The sequence below is a fragment of the Peromyscus maniculatus genome, chromosome 2 (assembly GCF_049852395.1).
Source record: "Peromyscus maniculatus bairdii isolate BWxNUB_F1_BW_parent chromosome 2, HU_Pman_BW_mat_3.1, whole genome shotgun sequence".
Classification (NCBI taxonomy): Eukaryota; Metazoa; Chordata; class Mammalia; order Rodentia; family Cricetidae; genus Peromyscus; species Peromyscus maniculatus.
Window position 1 is genome coordinate 140341453 of NC_134853.1, and position 23660 is coordinate 140365112.

At 45.7% G+C, this 23660-nt stretch overlaps 1 protein-coding gene across 1 annotated transcript in view; it reads right to left on the reverse strand.

Annotated features, from left to right (window-relative positions):
* Positions 1-22077, reverse strand: part of Smap2 (small ArfGAP2) — a 51518-nt gene extending 29441 nt beyond the window's left edge. The window contains exon 1 of the mRNA XM_006987247.4: positions 21838-22077. Coding sequence (XP_006987309.1) covers positions 21838-21940 — 103 coding nt within the window. The 5' untranslated portion in view covers positions 21941-22077. The remainder of the gene's footprint in view (positions 1-21837) is intronic.
* Between the last annotated feature and the right edge of the window lie 1583 nt (positions 22078-23660).

Below are 23660 nucleotides of genomic sequence, written 5' to 3' on the forward strand. Positions count from 1 at the left end.
TCCCAAGTGCTGGGATTAAAGGTGTGCACCACCACTGCCCAGCAATAATAATAAATTTTAAGGGAAAGGTAGCATCGGTAGAGTGCTTACCTAGCACGCTTGAGGTACTGAGATGTATCTTTAGCAGGCACATGTACACGCACACACACACACAAACACACACACTGAAATCCTAAAATGCAACATCAACAAAACATTAAAGTACTAAACTGGGTGGTGGCAGCGCAGGCCTTTAATTCCAGCACTTGGGAGGAAGAGGCAAGTGGATCTCTGAGTGCCACTATGTCCAGCAAATATGGTAAAATTTATTAAAAGAGCCAGACATGGATTCCTATTCTTGAAATCCCAGTTCCCAAGAGGCTAAGGCAGAAGGACTGTGAGTTTTAGGTCAAGTTGGACCAAACAAGATCTTGTCTCAAAAAAAAAAAAAAAAGGCAAAGAGAAAAACAAATTGATAAACTTTTAAACAGGCCCACTCTTCACTTGAGCACACAGTACTTCCTTTAGAAAGAATAAAAGCAAAAGCCATGCACAGTGGCACACAGAGGCAAGAGGATCATAACAAGTTCAAGGCCAAGCTTGGTCTGCCTACTAAGTTCCAAGCCAGACAGAACTAATAGATCTTGTCTCAAAAAACAGACAAGGAGACGTGAACCCCTAACCTTTCACTCTGTGCAGTGACAGGAGAGTGGCTAACCTTTTAAGAGACCTAGTCAATCAAAAATGCCTCAAAAGCCCTTCAGTTCCTGGAGACTGGCATCCAGAACACAAACAAGAGTCACAGGAATGAAGAACTTTCAAGGGTACTAATGGATGGTGAGCTTGAAACAGCTACTCCCCCCACCCCAGTCCACACCCCAAAAGAGAAGAAAAGAAAAGAAGGCCTTGACTGAATTTGTGCTGGGAGGTGAAGTTTGCTTGCTGCCCTTGGAGCTTACTAGGTGGATGATGGAAATTTGGGATTAGAAAAAGTGAACCAGAGGAGGAGCGCACCTGGACTGGGATCATCTAGCGGCTCCCTGATGCTGTGGACTTGGAAAGGCTTGTGAAACTTCCTGCCCTTTCCGGATTGGCTGAAGATCCCTCCCAGAAGCCTTCAGAAGGACACTCTCTCTACTGGAGACATCCTTTTGTGAAGCCCATGCTCCAGGCTGCTCTTCCTAGGAAGCCTTTCTCTTTCTAATGTGACTCCCACAGCCTCTCTGGGTACTCATCCACAGTTGTTCACTGTTGGGTTTTGTTTTTGTTTTTGTCAGTTCCTTTAGATAACAAAACTTTCTATTTAGGTAACTCTTAAAAACCTAAACCAGGGCTGGAGAAATGGCTCAGAGTACAGTATTTGCTGTGCAGGTGTGATGACAACCTGAGTTCAAATCCCCAGAACCTGTAAAGTGGGGTGCAGTAGAGCACATCTGTATCCCACATCATGCTGTTCCTACAGCATGATGGGAAGTGGAGACGGAAGAATTTCTGGAAGCTCACAGGCCAGTTAGCCTGGGGCATGCAAGGTGAACAAAGATGTTCTTCCTCAAACAAGGTGGAAGGCAAAGGCCAACTCCTGAGGTTGACCTGCACACACACACACACACGCACACGCACACGCACACGCACACGCACACGCACACACACACACACAAAATAAATATAACCTTGGGGGAGGAGCACAGACAACAGGGCTGGAAAGATGGCTCAGTGGTTAAGAACACTTGCAGAGGAGCTGGGTTCAGTTCTGAGGGATCCGGCACCCTTTTCTGGCTCTGTGGGCATTAGGTATGTATGCAGTACACTTACATACATACATACAGACAGACAAAATATTCATACATGTTTAAAAAATCATGTAAAATAGTAAAAAAGTCATAAAGACCTAGTAGGATATTTTTGTGAAAATTACTTTTTATAGAGGAATGACTCAAAGTTAATTTAAACATGCCACATAGAATGTCAGAGGAGCCGGGAGGTGGTGGCGCACGCCTTTAATCCCAGCACTCAGGAGGCAGAGGCAGGTGGATCTTTGTGAGTTCGAGGCCAGCCTGATCTATAGAGCGAGATCCAAGAAAAGCCGCAAGGCTACACAGAGAAACCCTGTTTCAAAAAACAAAAACAAAAACAAACAAACAAAAAAAAAGAATGTCAGAGGAATAGATGTCTATAATGTTTCGTGTTCCCTGGCCAGCCCACAATAGTTAGACTCCAGCTAATTCCCTCCGACAAGTATTTTTGGATCCCCCGTAGTAGTTTTCTCCACCGACGCAGTAAGTCAGATCAAGCTGAATCAAAAAACACCAGGTTTAATGAGCCAAGCACCCCCGGGGGACTCTCAAGCCCCCAGAAGTGAGGCAGGGGAGGAGGAGGAGAACTCACGGGGCAGGTCTAGGGACCGGAGCTTGTATACTACGGACTACTCTGTAGGCTTGGTCTTGAGCAGCTCCGGGGGAGACCCCACTTGGCGGGCTTTCTGAGAAGAGTGGTTTGGAATGGGGGGGTGAAGCCAAGGGGAGCTTCCAACTGAGCACCCTCTACACAAAGACCCCGCTTGACGCATTCATGAATAAGCTGCAAGAGTGGTGGCTGAGGCATGCTTCTCTGCAAAGGGGAGGGAAAAACAAAAAATAGCTGCTTTCATGGAGGGCAGGAAGGAGGTTACTTCAGGAGGAGCCCAACAGTGAGACTATCTCAGTGCAAACGATTGTGTTTGGCTTGAAGGCTCCATGTGGGCAATTACTCCAGCAAAGGCTCAGCTGAACCAGAAGCAGAGCCTGCCAGAACCCCAGGACAGGGACTAACACAGGCTCAAGTGTCAGAATCGTGGTACTGGGATCCCAGCGCATCCCTGTGAGGATGCCCCACAGAACACGGCCTCCTTTACTATGCACCAGTCTGAACCCGAGCCAGTGAGACTGAATTTAAAGAGCCAGAGGGAGCAAATTCAATGTTATCCTAAACTGACATTTCATAGCAACTGTCAACAAGTAGAAAAGTTTGCCTCTTAAGAACAATACCTCTGGAAATCCAATATGGCTCGATCATCATTTCATAGCAGTAGACTGGTGGAGACGGGTTACTTAACAGCTAGACAAGTGCAGCAGATTTGAACCCATACATGTGATATTTCAAAGCAGCATATTAAGCTATATTCCTAGTACTGGTGACCTCACTTCAAATCATAAGGCTAGTTTGGTTCGCCAGGAGTCACCGTCTTCCCTCTGGGGACATCCAGTTCTCTGGTGATTTTTAGGTTACTTTGGGTTAAAATTTCTTTACTGTAATAATTTTATAATAAATTATTTTAAAATTTAATAGTTTACTAAAAAAATAATCTACTCATGTCCTTAAAAAACACCACACAACCACAGAACAACACTGAACATGGTGGTGCATGCCTTTAACCCCTAAACTCAGGAGGCAAAAGCAGGTGGGGAAAAAAGTCACCCCTGAAAAAAAAAATATGTAAGTACATTATACAAACTAACTAAGCAGGTTGTATTAAGGAGTGAGTGAGTGAGTGTGTGTGTGTGTGTGTGTGTGTGTGTGTGTGTGTGTGTGTACATACATACATGTAATGACAATTAATGAATAAAGAGGTCCAGTATTTGAAAGAAAGCAAGGAGGGATATAGGGGGAGGTATGGAGGGAAGAAGAAAAGGTGTCATCAAATTATCTTAAAAAGAAAAGAAAAGAACCGAAAATGCAAAGAGAGCATGCCCACTGGGAGGGAGGGCACAACTTTCTGGAAGAAGCCACTAAAGAAAGAAGATATGGAATTGACCCATGAGTTGCTGCTCTTCATCCTCTATCCATAGGCTAGATTCCTCTCCAGTGATGACATGTTAATTTCTTCCCTGGGTGGCTGAAGGGCTAATGGTCATAGCACTGGATTCTCACACTGGACCCAGTCCAGACCCATGACTCACATGGCTGACTTGATAGTCTCTGCCAGGAAGTGCTTTCATGCATGTCAGCCACTACCTGAACCAGGCACTAACAGCAGACAGAGGTAAGCAGATGAGTAGGGAGGGATGGCTGAGCTGATGGCTACACAACCACTTCAAAGCCGGCCAGAGGCACCACATTTCAGAACCTAGTATTGTCATGAATGCTCCTCCAAAGAACACAAACTTGCTGATGAAACAGGTAAGAGGCAGCAGAGGAACAACATGGAAACTGACAGCGACCCCACCCACGTCCACAGAGTCCTCTCTTCTCCCTCTGGACCCAAGGCTCCCAACCAAAGCAATCTCTATTCTAAGGAGATGTCTCTAGCAATTTTTGACTGTCACAACTGACAGGAGGTAGAAACACGCTAGGCATCTAGAGGCCAAGGAATGCTGATAAATGCCCAAAATACATAGGGCAATCCCCACAAGGAATTACCAAAAGGTCAAGAAATGCTGCTCTAGAGGAATCAGTCTTAAGCCTTTAGTTTGAAACAGGCAAGATAGAAAAACAAGCCAATTCTGCAGACGTTTTCTCTTGTTCTGTGACAGACAGGCAGGCATTTAGAGTCGATTGTAGCTTGATGGGTACTCTATGGGCCCAAATGTCAAAAGCTTGGTCCCAGAGTAGCACTCCCTGGAGATGATGTGGCACTGAGAAGTGGGGCCTTGTGAGAAGTCTTCAAGTCATTGGGTGTGTGCCATCAGATGGGTTGTGAGACTCGAGTCTCATCCTCTCTGGTGCTTCCTAGTTTGGTCAAACCACATGCTCCAGCCATGATGTACTGTGTTTGTCTTGGAGGAACCCTCCAGAACCATGAGCCAAACAGAGCTTTCTCTTTTTAAAAGAGTATTTTAGACGTATTTATTTTATGTGTATGTGGGTTTTGCCTGCATGCATGTATGTGCACTATGTGCACACCTGGTGACCATGGAGGTCAGAAGAGGGTGTCAGATCCCCTGAAACTGGAGTTTACAGATGGTTGGGTGCAAGCTGTCATGTGGGCACTGAGAACTGAATGTGGAACCTCTGTAAAAACAGACAGTGCTCCTAACAGCACCCCCACCACCCCAAACTTTTGCTCTTTATAATGTAACTGCCTTGGGATTTTTCTTTTCTTTTTTATTTATTTGTTTTGTTTGTTTATTTGTTTTGAGAAAGGGTTTCTCTGTGTAGCCCTGGCTGTCCTTGAACTTATAGAGATCCACCTCCCTCTGCCTCCTGAGTGCTGGGATTAAAGGTGTGCACCACCATCGCCAGGCTTTGGATTTTTTGTTATAGTGACAGAAGCTGACTAGTACAAATATACTATTCTAAAATTGGAAAAAACCTTACAGATTTTCTAGTTCATGCACAGTTGAGAAACTGAGCCTCAGAGAATTCAAGCTCATTAAAGAAATGATCATCAGTTGACCTGGAATCGTCTTTACACACCCCACATGTATCAGATGTGTTACAAATGGTAGATACTCAACAACAGATACTAAATCAATACCTCACTCTTTCCGTGGTCTTTTTACTATAACATGACTGTACAGCATCCGAGACTGAGTGTGAAGATGTCATCTCAGGTTTTCTACCCACACTCCTTCACTCCTCAAAGGAAAGTCCAGAAGAACAAGAGTGACACACTGGCTCTCAGGACCCATTGGCCAGGCAGGAGAGGTCTCTCAGCCGTTCCCAGCAAAGCACGGGCTTCTCACCCAGGCAGTGAGCGGCTCTATACAAAACCTTCTGAGCCAACAGATGAGCTCTGTGAGCCAAAAAGGAGCACAGCAACTTCCCCCACATGCCAGAGGAGACCCAACGAATGGCAAACACACGGAAAAGCCGTGCCATTTACCAAATCACAACCATATCTAAACAAGTTAAACAGCTTTCTAAACAAACAGCGGCTTAGAAATGAATTCTGGGATCAAAGTACAAATGGCTAGTCCAGAGGCATGCTGGGTGTTAGTCACAGGAACAGCCCTGCCTGAAAGGAGGAGGTCAGAAGGTGGAGGCCTGCCCCTTCACAGAGACGACCCATCACGGTGCCTCAAAGCTAGGCATATCAGAAGCAAGTATGACATATACATAGGCATGGGATAGGGCAAAGACACCAGCTCTACAGAGAAAGAGCTGCACAGGGATCTGTGGGCAGAGACCAGGACAGGTCTCTAGAAAAATAGTCACAGCTTCCAAAAAGCCAAAGCAAGGTTCTTCAATTAAGCAAACCTGTTCCAGTGGGGACAAAGAGAGCTTCTAGAACTGCTATAAGGTTATTATTAATTTCACTGGAACAGTGTCTAAATATTTATTCCCATCCCACAAAAGGGCTATTTCAGCCTCCACGTTCACAGCGCTTGCTACATTTTCCCCAGGATGATGTGTCACACTGAAACCTCCTACAGAGGGCAAGGGATCAGCTTCAGGACTGGTTCCAGCTTTCATGTGGCACAGATGCCAGGTGCACACAATGAAATGCCGCAAAGCAGCAATTACCACAGAGCAGCCACAGATTCACCTCTCAGCTTCCTAGAATGTCACAGGTCCCCAACTAGCCGAGCCAGTGTGAAGGGGACTGTTATAAACCAAGAGAAGAATATGATCTGAACACACAGCAGCACAACACCACTACGTGTGGTGGGCACAGAGACACTGGCAGACAGTGTGCATCCGCTACACACACAGAGAGACATAGTCCTTTGTCTTTGTTTACAGTCTAGGAAACCCCTTGCTCAAAAAATAAGAACTGTAAAAATTATCATTCCCTTTCTCACAATGTAGGCCTCTAATCCGCCTTCCCAGTGGATGTGTCTGAGTGAAGGAAGACTGTGAACACCTAAGGGGCTAATCATGGTGTGACAACACTCTCCCACACAGGAAAGGCACCAGGACTTCCCAGCTCTCCATTCCTTGCCTCAGCAGATGTCTATCACAGCGAAGCACTTCAGAACGATAGCCCAACAGCAAAGCCACCTCCCAGATGGTTCCAACCCAGGAGACGTCACCCAACTTGTTTAAACTAGAGGGGCCCATGGCTACTCAGGGTTGAATATGTAAAGCAGCCTAAAAGAGCACAAAAATTTACACTGCACCATTGTCTGTAGTGATGAAAACTGAAAACCCAAATGTCTAACACTTAGTGTTATGTAAAAAACTGACACCCTCCCACGACAGAGTCTGTTTTTAAAAAGGTATTACACGGTTTAATACCATGGAAAGACCTATGACAAATGTTAAGTGAAACACTAATGTCATAAAAATTGATGAAGTACAAACTTAAGTAAATAATGAGAATTCTGGGAATTGTCATTTCTGTGATTCTGTTGTTTCCTATTTCCCAGTTATTTTATCCTGAATATAGGTAAGTGCCATGGTCAGAAGAGAGGGCAGCTGGGGTCTCTGCTTTTAAAGGCAATAGCTTCTAATGTTTGGAAAATAAGCACCCCTCCCCACTCCACAAATCTCATAAGATTAAATAAAAAAAACAAAAACCCTGCTCTAGAAGTCTGTTCCCATGGCAACAAGTCTTCCCCTCCCCCTTAAATACACGAGCAGTCTAATGAAATGAGGATCTATTTTTACTCTGCCATAATGTAGACCCTCGATTGGAGTCATTTGTGCCAAGCTGCTTCTGTTCAGACCAGGCTCAGAACCAAGGAGGATGCTCAAGGGAGCGAAAATGCATCCTCCTGGCTCGAAAGCTTCGTTTAAAGATGCGCCTTGCTCTCTTGTATGAGCTGAAAACACACACAGCAGCCCCATTACAGGAAAGACCTTTTCTTAGATTTCGCTTGTATGCAGCAATTCCTCTTGCCAAAGTCCCCATGCCCACTTTCAGAGTGACAAAGCCAAGCCCTGGCCAAAGAGCTACTCTGAGCAAATACACTTTCAACCCAGCCTGAGAGCCTGACTGAATCTTTTCACTGTTTCTTTATCTAGTCAGCTGTCACACTGGAACTGGTTTCCAGCGGCTCTGCTGTTTGCAGCCGGCTAAGGACAGGGTCTTTGCTAGCTCTGCTCTGAGGGCTTCTGTCAGTTATCACACAAGCTAAAGTATCAATAGCAACAGAAAGACCCGGAGGCTGCAGACTAGGACCGCACAAGCTGCATGCAAAGTTCTTGTGAGAAACCATTTTTCCAAAGTATAAGAACTGCTGGGTGTGGTGGCATGCATCTTTAATTCCAGCACTTGGAAGAGGCAAAGGCAGGCAGTTCTCTGAGTTTGAGGCCAGCCTGGTCTACAAAGTGAGCTCCAGGACAGCCAGGACTGCACAGAAAAACCCTGTCTCGAAAAACCAACCAAACCAAACCAAACAGCTTAAGAACTACAACAACTAGCGAAGTTGACACTAAATAAATTCTTTCAAGTCAAAGCCAGAAATGCCAGAGAAGTCATTTCTAAATCTGCACCGTCGGGGACTTCCAGTCAGATAAGAAAAGAGGAAGAAGTTAAAAACAACATCAAGCTGTGTGCACTTGGGCAAACGAGGTGCAGGAACACAGCAGGATTTGCACACAAACCCACAGCGACAGAGGGATATTCTCGGGGAGACTGGGGGTTTACAGTCTCGCCTTCACTAGGAACTGTTGGAAGAGACAGTGTGCTGGCTGGTCTTCCTCAACTTGACACAAACTAGAGTCATGTGGCAGGAGGGGACCTCAACTGAGGAAATGCCTCATCAGACTGGTCAGTCTGCGGGCAGGTCTGCTGGGTTCTTTTCTTGATTGTGGACTGATGTGCCAGGACTCAGCCCACAGTGGGCAGTGCCACCTCTGGGCAGGTGGTTCAGGAAAGTGTAAGGAAGGCGGCTGAACGTGCGCCTGGCAGCAAGTCAGTGAGCGCTTTTCATGGCTGCACCTCGGCTCTTGCAGAGTTCCTTCTGGGATGTTCTTAACCACAGGCTCAAATAGGACGTGTAAACCACATCGACCCTTTCCCTCCCAAGCTGCTTTTGGTCATGGTGTTTATCACAGCAGCGGAGAGCAAACTAAGACAAGCAGCTCTCTGAAGAAGGGCGGGACAAGTCACTGCCCTGGGACACAGTTTGCCCATCGAGTGCAGGCTCCCTCCTCCTCTGTCCTTTACTATTTTCAGGGTACCACAAAATGGACCATCACACATTCATTCAGCTGGGGGTGAGAAAAACCATGACAGGAAGCCAAAGGACCCAGTTTAGGACTAAGAAATTTCCTGTAATAGCTGAGTGAAATTTTTTTTTAAAAGAAAAGGAAAAAGAATACCAATAAAATCTTCTGCCGGTGGGCTTGTAAAACCTAATGTGTTTTTTGTTGTTATTGTTGTTGTTTCGAGACAGGGTTTGTCTGTGTAGTTTTGAAGACTGTCCTGGGACTCACTCTGTAGACCAGGCTGGCCTCGAACTCACAGAGATCCTCTTGCCTCTGCTTCCCAAGTGCTGGGATTAAAGGCGTGCGCCACCACCGCCCGGTGCCCTAGTGCGTTTTTAAACTGTAAATCTATGTATCTAAAACCAGCCCGGGATGAAAAAAACTGTCCCAAGACTCCACTCATTGTCAGTGAACAACAGAAACTCCCATTCCTCGGCAAGCCGGAGGATTGCGGGATTCCGAGGCTGGTTTCAGCCTCACAAGAGGGAGTGTGGGGAAGTGGAGAGTTGACCAACTGAATATAACCCCCACAGCAACCTTACACGGCTGGATGGCCACAGCTGAAGGCGAATTTGGCTCATCTCTGGGGCTTTCCACTGGGGAAGGACCTGCCGTTCAACCATCAACGACCAGCATTCACAAAGCCTGTGGAGAAATACGGGATCCAGAAGAGCGGGGTAGGGAAGGAGAAAGTTTGAGAAAGGGGAGAGTCAAACAGAGTAAGAAATAATTATCATCATAAAACATGAAGCTTTACAAAGGCGCAGATGTGCCTTTAAGATGTACCTTGAAGGCACAAGTGGCCTGGCTGAAAAGAACTGGTATCCTGGGGAACAGTCAAGTATTTCAAATACCAAATCACAAAGCCAGCTGCCTATGGCTCCAGCTTGGGAGGTGGTTACAGCCTGATCAAGAAGTCAAGGCATCCCCAGCTATGTGGGGAGTACAAGACAAGCCTGAGCCTCCTCAAAATTATTTACTGACTTACTTAATTAAAATATAAATCTAGCCAGGTGTGGTGGCACATGCCTTTAATCCCAGCACTTGGGAAGCTGAGACAGGAGGATCTCTGTGAATTGGAGGCCAGCCTGGTCTACAAAGCGAGTTTCAGGACAGCCAGGACCACACAGAGAAACCCTGTCTCTAAAAAACAAAGCAAGCAAACAAACAAAATGTGTGTGTGTGCATGTATGTAAAAATCTAAGCCAGGCATGGTGGATCCTCAGGTGATCCCAACACTTAGGAGGCTCAGACAAGAGAACTGCTACAAGTAAGTGTTTAATCCCAGCACACGAGAGGCAGAAGCAGGCAGGTTTCTGAGTTTGAAGCCAGCTTGGTCTACAGAGCGAGTTCCAGGACAGCCAAAGCTATGTAGTGAAACCCTGTCTCAAAAAAACACAACAAAACAAACACACACACACACACACACACACACACACACACACAAAAAAAAAAAAAAAAAAAGAAAAACAAGAAGAGTGTACCGCTACAAGATCAAGACCAGCCTGGGCTACACGGTGAGTTCTGGCCACACTGGTCTACACAGTGGGTTCAGGGCAGCCAGAGCTACATGGCAAGGCCATGTCTTGAAAGTAAATAAATAGTGAATAAATAAAACCCAAATTGCATTTAATTATATCTGTGATTTACAGGAACACCCGTCAAAAAAAATTAATTTTTGAGAGAAAAGCAAAAAAAAACAATGAAACCCATGTGATTTTCATAGTTGATGACAACTTAAACAATAACGTTCCCTTAATCTGTGGAAAGTAACAGCCCAAAACAAACATACTCACACTGAACTGAAATCTTTGTTGGCCTAGTTCCACCAAAGCCATTAACGTGGTCAGAGCCCAAATGCAGGTGACCTGATTGACAAAAAAAGCACTTCTAGAAAGTGCTGAACCGGAATCACGTAACACAAATGCTTTTATAATCAGGAAGGAAATTAGCAACCCTAACTTGACAAACTTTGCCTTTAGCTGGAGCAGTGACATTCCTTGTAAGACTTTAATACTTTTCAGGTTTAGTGCAGAAAAAGATAGATTTAGTGATGTCACCCTTTCCACCTAGTACTAACTAACCTATCTGAAGTTCTTGGGAGACACTAGCCACTGGCCCCTGACTCATCACTCAACATGCCTAGACATGGTGCAAGGCCCAAGGAAGATTAACCCCACTGTAACGACTTCAATTATCAAGGCGATTAAGGCGTGTCATGTTTAAGGCTGCTATTGACAAAACTCTGTGCATCTTTGTATTATTGACTCAAGCCACTCAGGTGAGGATGGGGCAACATGCCTAGACCCTAGGCTTCCCAGAATTGGAAGGGCGGGAACTTATTTTCTGAGTAACCAAATGATAAATCGATGCATAGCTCCTGGTGGCCAGCGATAGTCAAACGGTTTCAACCTGGCACACAGCTTGCAGGCTAGGACTTACTGTCTCACTACGGGACTAAGTTTCAGCAATAGCTACGATCCCTTAGAAGCACACAAGGCGGTTTCTACCAGAAACCCCTGCCTATCTCTTGTCCACATTTACCTGAAAGATTTTTATATCCCTCCTCCCTAATAACTAAGGGGGAATGATCACATTTTGGAGATCGTTTCAATGTCTGTGTGTCTGTCAGTACTTGGATCTTATCCTCATTCTACTCTACCACAGAGAACCAACTACATTTCCCAGCCTCCCTGCCAAAGGATTTCTGCATAAATTCCCTCAGTGAGAGATCCTAGTAAGGAAAAATGGCAAAAGAAGAAAGATGTCGGCCTGGGTTTCAGCTGCCACCTAACAATCCCTCTTTCCATGCCTCTGGATCATACCACGTGGCTTCTGGCACTTTCTAATTTCCTTAGCCACATGGTAGCCCCTGGACAGCACGAACACCTAGGTTTCTCAGTAACCACTTAGCTGTAACTGATTCCCTGACCTATTGGTTTCTGTTTCCCTGACTGGCCTCAATTGAGGAGACCTTCCAATAGGTATGTCAAACACATTGGTTTAGAAAATCATTTTCTTTTATCCAGATAGCCTGTAAAAAATATGCTTCTGGGAAACAAAATGTACAGTGATAATACACATTCATCCATTCAATCTTACTTAGGCCTTCTCAAACCCCATCACTGCTCAGAAGATTAGTGGAAGTAGTCCCAAGTCCTTGTCCTTGCGGGCTTACATCCTAGTGGACACTTCAAGTGCAGCGAATCACAATTTAAGAAGCTAACTGTGGGCTGGGGATGCAGTGTAGTTACTAAGTTCTTGCCTGGCATGAATGAGACATAAACAGGGTGTGACGGCAAGAAGAGGGGAAAAGATCAGAAATTAAAGCTAATCCTCCGCTACATATTGAATTCAAGGACACCCTGGGATAGACCAGATCCTGCCTCAAAATAAATAAATAAATAAATAAATAAATAAATAAATAAATAAATAAATAAATAGCGTTATCTGAGCTGGGTGTGCTGGGTCTAGTGACACAGGTCTGTAATCCCAGTGACTTAAGAGTCAGAGGTGGCAAGTGCAAAAGTTCAAACCAACCTAGGCAACCTGGACAGGCTCCGTCTCAAAATGTTTAAAAGGCTGGATATGGTGGCACACCCTGTATCCCAGCACTCAGCGGGCAGAGCAGGAGAATCTTCAGAGGGTCGAGGCTTCATCCTACATTCTGAGTTCCAGGCTATCCAGAACTACGTAGAGAAACCCTATCTAAAAATAAGGGTGGAGGGGATGGCTGAAGATATAGCTTAGTGGTAGGGTGCTTGCCTGCCATGTGAGAAGCCAAACCTCAGCACCACAAAAATAACTAATTAAGCAATACAGAATCAGTCTTCCCAGTAGAGGAATGCGGTAAATAAATAGACTACTAAGGTGTTCTACAGAGACTCGTCCCTACCTTTTTGGCATGGTGTGCTGAGCTGAGAACTCCAGGAGCTGTACAGAACATCCTCAAAGTTACTATCTACTTAAGTAAACAGGCCACTTGCTCCAACAGAAGTACAACTGTGGCAAGGGTCTAAGTAGACACCATGTGCTTAAGAATGCACGGCAGGAGAGCATGACAGACGCTTGCTGGGCATCTTTTTAACAGGGCATATCAATTGGAGAAAGAGTCAAACTCTGCTTAATATGTCACTTACCCTTTCTCCATAGCACAGGTAGAGTCCACTAACATAGCATGCAATGTACGTAATTAACAGTGTGTCACAGCCAGCAATTGCATATTATTTTCAGGATGGAATTTGCAGGCAGAAGAACAGAAACAGACAATGACTCATGTGATGAACAGTTACATAGACAACTGTGCCCAAGAAAGCTGCCACCTACATCCCATAATGACATCGGATGACAAAGGCAGGAAGGGGGTAGTTTTCAGACTTATCTGGAAACAAGATTTGCTACCAAGAAAGCACCTGACACAATCATGAAGACACAACAAACAGTCGGCACACGGTCCTGCTTGAGCATAAGAGCATGCTCAGCTTCAAAACTAGCAGCACTGGCCGCAGAGAGGACAGCACATCTCCTGCTGGTGTTCCACTAGACTGCCCTGAGAGGAATGCATGTGCCCACGAAAGCACACACACGGTACAGGCGCAATACTCAAGTCTCTTTTACTACTCGGCAACAACCAAGTACTTCCTCCCTGTGAGACTTATAATCCCACTGGAGAAGCAGGTCGACCTACAACACTAGATGTGCACAAAAAGCTGAAAGCATAACACATATTCATAATCTCAAAACCATAAAAAGTCACCTGGACAGCCGGAATTTTAACCTTATGGTCCTCTGACTAGCTACTGAATTCTAACCCTCACACTATACAATATGTAGTCAAATCACCCTAAATACCACACGAGAGCATGAGCACACGCGCGCGCGCATGCGTGCGCGCGAGCATACACACACACACACACACACACACACACACGCACGCACGCACGCACGCACGCACACACGCACGCACACACTCATGAGTACAGCACAGCCAGCACACCACAGAGTCTCTGTACATTTCTGCCTCCCTTTCCTAGAGTGTAGCTCCCTAAGTTCCCCTCACAAAGCCCTATGCACCCTTTCTGTCAGCTTAATTGCCTCTTTGAAGACCTTTTTGTCTTCTTCAGTGCTGTAATGATTATTTGCTTTATACATCTACTTCCCCACTAGAATATAAAACCTTTGGGATCAAAGACTTCATCTTTGCATCCTTTCCTAGGTCCCTGCACAGTGTCCGGCACAGAGCGAATGCTTAAAATTTTTGTTTTGTTTTATTGGAGTGTTTTGTTGTTGTTGTTGTTTTGTTTTTGGTATTTTAAGACAGGGTTTCATAGCCAGGCATAGTGGTGCATGTCTTTAATCTCAGCACATGGAAGGCAAAGGCAGGTGGATCTCTGTGAGTTCGAGGCCAGCCTAGTCTACAGAGTGAGTTCCAGGACAGCCAGGGCTACACAGAGAAACAAAAGACAAGGTTTCATGTAGTCTAGGCTGGCTCAGGATAATCCTGAATTCCTGATCCTCTGGGTGATGTGATTGCAGGCAGGTACCACCACACTCTACTTTGGGATAATTACTCAATATGTATACACATACACATACATACATGCATACACACATATAGTGTGGAATGCCAATCTAAAGTGAGCCCTTCCTAAAGGAACTCTGTCCTCTTTTCCTCCTTGCCACAGAGTGTTATTTAAAGGGAATGCAGAATAAACAAGGAAGTGTCTCCCAGAGAACAGTCTCAGCACACTGAAACTACAAGAGATTTAATGGTGGCTTTGACTAATTCCTTTCAGTAAAACGTGTCGATAGAATCCTGACTGCCAGTATTAATGTGCATCAGCTGTAAAAGCTCAGAGAGTTATTTGATCTTGGGGAGAGGAAACCGGAAATGGAAGCAGAACTTGTCTGTTTACAGCTGGTAGATTTTTTTTAACCTCTCCAGGTTAGAAACTATGTTTCTGCATTATCAGATGCCACTGACACTTAGCTAAAACAACTTCAAATTGACAGGAATGTTTGTGTCTAGGAATGATAATTAAAAAGCAATGGTGTGGCCATTGATAAAAAACACCAATAAAGGGAGAGCTAAAGATTAAAGTGCAAACGTTAGAACTGGGCGGCCGTGAGATGACTCAACAGGAGAAGCTTCTTGTTGCTGTGTCTGCCCCTCTGAGCTCGATCTCAGACCCACACTGCAGCAAGCCAGAACCGGTTCCTACAAGGCAAGGCATCCTCTGACCATCACACATATATCATAGCATGTGCACACACACACAAATAATTAATTAAAATATAATAAATTTTTAATTTTAAAAGGTTAAAATTTAGGGTTACTACTAGAAAATCTCCACACAAAGAAATTCCCTGGCTTAATCTTTCATACATGTCCGAGAAGGCAGGAAACACGCGGGCTATCCTCAAGGGTCCTGTAAAGCACATTTGCAAAAATGCCAGAACTCCCATATATAGGAAATGGTTTTGGCTTAAGGACTAGGGGATTACAGTGAGTCATTCTAACCGTGACTTCCAGTAACCAGAGTATTTTTAAGAATACAAAGTTTAAAAAAAATGAAACTAATGAACTCAAGATAAAACATGTAAGACCAAGAGTGGTAAAAATAAAGGAAGCTTACATCTTTTGTTTACAAGGCACCTTCGTTTTTCCACTTAAGAAAATGAAGCTGACAGAGGTTAAGAGCACTGGCTACTTTGCTGCTCTTCCAGAGGTCCTGAGTTCAATTCCCAGCACCTACATGGTGGCTCACAACTGTCTGTAACAGTCTGTGATGCCCTCCTCTGGCCCGCATGTGTACATGTGGAAAGAGCTCTCGTACATTTAAAAAAAGACAAGGGAAGAAGCTGAGATAGCGGGGTGGCGCGCTGAAGGTCAAACTAGCAGCTCCATCACCAAGGGAGACCCTTTCCGCCACTTCCTCCTCGGCTCCTCAAAGCCGTCCGAGGGCTGTAGATGCTTTATTAAAAGATGTGCTTGTTGTGGGATATGTGTACACTGTGAAGATGTGTTGCTGTGATTGGTGTCATCAAAAGCTGAACAGCCAATAGCGAGGCAGGAGAGCTAGGCGGGCCTTCCAGGCAGAGGGAGACCCGGGAGGAAGAAATGTGAAGTCACCAGCCAGACTCCGAGGAGGCAGGATCAAAGTACAGAGTCAAGATAACAGAGCCACATAAAAGACCGTAAAAGCAGATAAATAGATACGGGTTAATTTACGTTATAAGACTAGTTAGGAACAAGCCTAAACCAAGGCCAAGCTTTTATAATTAATAAGAAGTCTCCATGTCATTATTTGTGAGATGGGAAAATCCATCTACATGTGTTCCTTCTTATTTTGTGTGTAAGAATGCTTTATGTGCGTGTTTGTCTGTGAACCACATGCACATCTGGTGGCCATGAAAGCCAGAGGAAGATACTAGATCCAGGAACTAGAGTTACAGATGGCTGTGAACCACCATGTGGGTGCTGGGAACCAAACTTGGGTCCTCTGCTCTTAACCACTAAGCCATCTCTCCAGCCTCTGCGCACACTTTTCAAAGACATCTTCCATGAGAGAAGCTGTCTTCCAAATCTTTCAAGGATATCTCCAACTTAACGGAAGTACAGCCTTGTGTAGAAGCTCTTGAGTGTACATGGACAGAGTCTTCACTGTCTCCATGTTAGGCCGCTGACTGAAAAATCCAAGAGACCAAGAGCAGGGGGTAACGTGCTGTTGGCACAAAAGTGCTGAAAAAACCTATCCACTTAATGTCATTGTTTAATATCCACATGCGCACATACACAAAAGAAAGAAAACATCGTTGTTTGTCAATGCATGTATTACCTCTCAAAAATCAGGGAGGCTGGGGAGGGAGGTTGGGGAGGAGACTCAGGAGGAAAGCACTCAGCCTGCAAGTGGGAGGACTGGAGTTCAGATCTCCAAAGCACACCTAAAAGCCAGCTGGGCATGGCAGCCTGCTTATAATCCCAGAGTACAGGAGGCAGGCACAGGGGATCTCAGGACAGGGTGGCTAGATTCGCCAGAATCAGTGACAGATCTGTCTCAATAAAAAAGGTGGAGATCTATTGAGGAAGGCTCCCAAGGTCAACCCTGGGCTTCTACAAGGAAGCATAGACATGTGCATAGGTATCCTCACACACATGGCCCCACACACACATTTAAAATGAAAGTCAGGTAAGGCAAAGTACTTGGGAGGAAGAGGCAGGAGGATCACAGCAAGTGTGCATCTAGTCCGCTCTACATGGTCCTGCCAAAGCTACCTAGAACTGTCTCAGATACATAGGTAAGAAATCAGGTACAGGGAGGGGTGCATGCCTGTAATGCAGGCTTTGGGGAGGAAGATCAGGAGTTCATTTACTCAGCTACACAGAGGTTAAGGCCTGCCTGGGCTACAGGACCCTTTTCAAACAAAGAAAAAGGATAGGTAAGAAATGGCCAACAGTGGTTATCCCCAGGAAGAGAACAATGGTGGCTGGGTCACCTTAGGACAATGACTTTTCACACTCTGTTGTCTTTTGGAGTTTTTGAATTTTGAGCCACATGAAAATCAACTAAATGAAAACACATACAATGGGGATGAGAGAGAGGCAGTGGTTAGTTAGAAGGAAACATCTCACGGACAGGCTGTTACAGAAGAAGGACGGGAACCTAAGAAAGCCCTCAGACGCCAGACCTCCACGAGGTGCTCCGGTCTGTCCCGTCTTCCACAGGCCCATCCTGTGCCCCCATGTCAGCTCCTTCTCACGAAACAGCTCTCTACTTCTCACAACCCTTGACACTGGAAATGTCCCAATGGTGGACAGGAGTATGAAGGTCTTCAGAAAGGCAGACCCTCCAAGGGTAAACGATAGATAGAATCTGGTTTTAACCAGTCTCCGAATGAGTTAATCCCCACACACTGACAGACATCTGGAGGTACAGAGCTGAAGGCAAAGCCTTGGGCCACAGTGACCTCAAGTACAAAGGAAGTAGGATGGAGCCAGGTCTCCAGCAGCCAGTAACTATGAACATATCTGCATCTCACACTAGTTTTGTCCTGTTTATCATTACTGAAGTCAGTCCATTTACGATATTAATGTGGGAGCTTTCATGACAAGGAAACTGTTATCTTGGACTAAGAACAAGTCACAGCATTTGGGAAAGTGAGCTTTTTGAGACAGGGTCTCACCGTAGCCCAGGTTGGCCTCAAACTAGCTGAGGATAACAGAACTGATCTTCCTTTCTGCCTCCAACTTCTGAGTTCTGGGATTATAGGCATGGCCACCTCAGGTGGTTTAAACTGTGGCTTTTTTTTTTTAAGCAATGCCAAAGCAGTTCTGGACATCCTGGACATTTGGGAGCCTGGTCCAACAGATCTTCTACTACAGTGGTTCTCAACTTTCCTAATGCTGTGACCCTTTATGTAGTTCCTCATATTGTGGGGATTCCAACCATAAAATTTTTTTTTTGTTTGCTTGGTTTTTTTTGTTTTTTTTTTTTCAAGATAGGGTTTTTCTGTGTAACAGTCCTGGCTATCCTGGAATCCTTGTAGATCAGGCTGGCCTCAAACTCACAGAGATCCACCTGCCTCTTCCTCACAAGTACTGAGTTTGAAAGTGTGTGCCACCATGTCCAGTTCCATAAAATTATTTTTTTGCTACTTCATAACTGTAATTTTGCTACTGTTTCCAATCATAATGTAAATATTTTTGGAGACAGATTTGCTAAAGGGGTTGAGAACCACTGTTCTACTGAATAAAGAGAGAAGGGCATCAACTTGTTCTCTATTCTGATGTTTACATTACAACATTTTAAGGGTCAGCTAACAGGTAATCACTCCCAAATATGATGTTAAAAGAAGAATCAGGGGACTAGACAAGTTACTCTGTGGTTCAGAGTTCATACTGCTCTTTAGAAGGCCTGAGTTCAGTTCCCAGCACCCACCTCAACCACCTGTAACTCCAGCTCCAGGGAATCTGACACCCTCTCCTGGCATCTATGGGCAATGCACTCACATACACACATAATTAAAATTAAAATAAAATTTTTATGAAAGATAACTTTTCTAAAAAAAAAAATTAATAAATAAATAGAAAAGTCAGGGTGGCAAGACTGCTAAGTAGGTAAGGAAAGGTGTTTGCTACCAAACTTGATCATTTGAGTTCACTCCCCACATGGTAGAAATTATTCTGTCTCTTACAAACAAACACACACACACACACACACACACAAATAAATTAAAACATAATATGAAATTTTAAAAAGAAGAGTCATTGCCAAAGAGTTATTTTAGAACATTACAAAGGTATCCACTTATAGGTCTGTAGTCCAAGCTACATCAATAGACTAAATATTAATAGATGAATACTCTAAAGACCCTGTCTGATGAGCTCTCAATTTCCTGAAAAAGGATAAGATTTAAAAAAAAAAAAAAAAAAAAAAAAGGTAAACTCAAACCCAAATCTTATTTAGTGAATACTTTTTAAATTCTTCCGCCAACTAACGTGGTTTTTTTTTTTTTTAATCAGCGCTGAGCAAGTCACGATATACTGACACAAAGGTCTTTCCTTCCCACCCTCTGAGAACTGCCTACATGTTCATTACAAAAGCAGAAAATAGAAAAGAGGAAGAGAACGAAGAGGGGTTAACCGGCAGGCTGGACTGGATCATTCTCCAACTAGATAAACAGAGGCCTCAGCAAAAGCCTGTTTAACAGAACGGAAAGATAACGGGCACATGGCATCTCTTTTTTAACAGTGGTGAGATGTGTGGAAAAGAATTTCTGACTTTGGAATGTTCAGGATCTAAGGCTTTAGCATCAGCAGCCTCTAGTTTTTGTTGTCGTCCACGTTTTAGTTACTGACTGTAGGGCTTTGTCCATGTACTACAGCATCCACACAGAGGTCGGGGACAACAGTGGGAGCTGGTTCTCTCCTCTTATCATGTGAGTCCTGGGGATCAAACTCAGGCCGTCAGCCTTGGTGGCAAGCGCCTTTATCCACTGAGCCATTTCACAGACCCCAGTTACTAGTTCTCATTAGGAATTAACTAAAGCTTCATGTCTGAGTTCTCAGTAGGACTACTAATAAAGGGTTATAGGGAATTTGGAGGAAGAAATGATAAATTAACCTCTCTCTTCCATATGGTATATTTTATTGGAATGAGTAAATATAAGAGCAACATGAGAAATGGGGGAGAGGGTGGTTCTAAAAATCACCAAAATGGCATCTGACTCTCCAAGTGTGGTGATGCCCACTCGGGGGATGCCTCACTATGACTTAAGAGCTGTCAACTGAGGACACTGGAGAATTTGAGTGAAACCAAGATGCTCCTAAGTTTTAAACCAAACCTCCCAGTAGATCTAACAAGAATCAATCTAGCCCTGTGGTGGTGGCCCACATCTTCAATCCCAGCACTCTAGAGGAAGAGGCAGGCAGATCTCTGTGAGTTCAAGGCCAGCCTGGTCTACAAAGCGAGATCCAAGACAGCCAGGGCTACACAGAGAGACCTTGTCTCAAAAAACAAACAAACAAACAAAAAACCAAAATACAAACAAAAAAATCAGCAAAAAAAAATAAAATAAAATAAAATAAAATAAAATAAAATAAATAAATAAAAATTCAGGAAAGAAACCCAGGGACCTGCTTTCCTAACAGTACATTCCATTTGCCTACTGATAGAGGTCAGTAAGAAAATCTTACTAGGAGTCTAAATCAATGCACCATCATTCCTGGTGCCCTCCTTACATAACCCTACTCTAAAATAAACCATAATCACATGAATCATGGGTTAAGCATCTACTGCTTTTCTCAAAATTAATACACACACATTTGAGTTTGTTTTATACTACATGCCCATATGCTATACAGCAAATCTGGGAAATGGAACTAAGGAACATAAACAACAGCTCCCCAAAATATAATCTGCGTGCATCTACAAAGCCAAGTACAAATATTTCACTAGTAAATTTTACTGCCATACTGACCTTTAATTGTATTAAAGCACGAGCCTTTAGGAGCACAGAGAACAAAGGCTAAGTGGTTGTGGCCAGTTTATGATGATCCTTCCTCTTTCAGAATGGGTCCTGCACTACAGCCCAGATCCTGCCAGCTTCGGCCACCCCACAAGCATGAGGCCTCCACAGACCAGGTTAGGCTACCTAGAAATCCGCACTGTGTCACCACTGCGTAAGGCAGCTTCCCACTGCACACATCCTGAGGGAAGAAGGCCACCTAAGCACGCTGTCAGAGCTCAACAAGGTGGTAAAATGGCAGGAGTTGCTAATGAAGGAGCAGACAGCAAGGAATACCACCTTTAAAAATCACTTCGACAGTTTTCCTCCTCGTCATCTCACCTTCCTCCTCGCCACCCCCACCCCCACCACCACACTGCAGCTCACCCACAGCTTTGCCAAGTGAAAGGCTGCCAGCTCTGGGTGACAGCGGGCCCAGAAGCCATTCAGAGCCTGCAACACAGACATTCTCACCTGAACACACCGGGCCACCCCACCCCCTACTATACCAGCCTCACCACGCTCACACTCACACACACACACACACACACACACACACACACACACACACACACATCTCTCCCCCTCTCCCACAGCAAACCCCGAGCCCCAGGAAACCCAGCAGGCTCTTGAGCAAGGGTGGCACCCGCTGCCATCCGAAGAGGACTCGCCCCTGGGCTCCAGAACCCCCTCTCCACTCAGGCCACCCTCCAGCCGCTGCCTCCCCCACCCACCCTCCCCGCAGCCAGCCCCTAGCCGGTGCCTCGGATGTGCTGCTACCTTTGGACTGGCAGTCAGCACAGAACTTGTTATCTTCCTCCAGCAGCAGGTTGGCCAGGACCGCCTGGTACCGATCCACGTCCTTCACCGACTTGCCCGTCATGGCCAGGGTGCCGGCGGGGGCAGAGGGCGACGCGCCCCCCGCGCCCCCAGGAGCCCCTGCCTCGGTCCGGGGCTGAGGCCTCGGGGCCCCCGCCCAGGCGCACCTCCCGAGCTGGACGAGCCGTGTCCTCCCGCCCCGCCCCGAGCCGTCCCGGGGTCAGGGCCGTCTGCCCCCCGCCCCGCAGCCCCCTCGGCGCGGCGCCCCCTGGCGGGCTTCGGGCAAGGAGGGGGACCCGCGGAGACTGCGGGATCCGGGACGCGGCCTAGGAGGAGCGAGCCCGCGGCCTCAGGCGTGCGGGGCGCACACCTGACCCCGGTGCGGAGGGTCTGCCGCCGCGCTTCCCGCCTCGGTTTCCCTGGCAGCTGCGGCCAGCTCTGCGGCCACCTCCACCGCCTACTTCCGGCAGCTCTTCCTATCCTCCTCCACCCAGCCCAACCCGCGCATGCGCCCCGCCCACCGCACCGCACTGGGCTCTTCCCTAGGCTCCGCCTCTTAGAAGCCAATCCGGGAAGGGCCGGGGGCGGGGCTTAGGTGAGAGCGGCAGGAGGAGGGCACGCCCCCTTCGTGCCCTTGGAAAAGAATGAATGAAGCCTGGTGGAAAAGGGAGGAGAGTAAAGAGAATAAAGTGAAGGTAACACCCAACGTTTACTGAGTTCTTACTGTGTTGCGAGGGACTGCTCTGAGCACTTTATGTCAACTATCGCCGTATGCTCTTCACAGCAACCTTTATGAAATGCGTATTTATTATCTTTATATAACCCGAGGGTTGTGGATATCCCAGACTCCCTCAGCTTAGTCTTGGACTCACCCTCTGACCCAAGTTAAAGAGACATTACACCCTCCCACATGATCTCTTCTTCTTCTTTTTTTTTTTTTCTTTTTTCTTTTTTGGTTTTCCAGGAGAAGGTTTCTCTGTACAGTCCTGGCTGTCCTGGAACTCACTCTGTAGACCAGGCTGGCCTCGAACTCATTCATTGCCCTTCATCTGTGACTGCCGTCCTCTCTGAGCATTGTTCTGTGATTTTTCTTTCTTTCTTTTTTTTAATTGTTTATTTATTTTTGAACAGGTTCTTCCTATGTATCCCTGGATGGCCAGAACTCCATATTATGGACCAGGAGAGCCTCAAACTCACAGAGATCTGCCTACATTTACCTCCAAAGTGCTGGGATTAAATGTTTGTGCCACCATATCTGGCTTTACTTGCTATTATTAGTGCACGCATGTGTGTGTGTGTGTGTGTGTGTGTGTGTGTGTGTGTGTGTGTGTGATGTATGCAGGTGCCCAAGGAGACCAGAAGAGGGCATTGCACCCCCGGAAACTGGAGTTACCTGCTGTTATGAGCTGACCGCTGACCAATGGATGTGGGTGTTAGGAACTGGACCAGGGTGCTATGGGAGATTACCGAACTCTCTCAACTGCTGAGCCAACTCTCGAGCCAACTCTCCAGCTGCCTTCTTACCTGAGTCCTCACAAAGCAAAGGAGCAGTTTTGTGGAGAGACTTTCACTAAAGGTTGTTTGGGAGAGAGCCAGTTAAAGGTTAGCATGGAATAAGCCACTACATAAAATGGTTATTAAGTACTATTTTCCCAAGCCACCCCTGCCACAGATACTGTGTGGTGGCTATCTTGAACCCACTGCCCTCTGGCCCAAGTTCTCCTTTCCTCCTCTCGTTCCTTGAAGGAAAGAAAGAAATCATTCCTTTACTCAACAAATTCTTA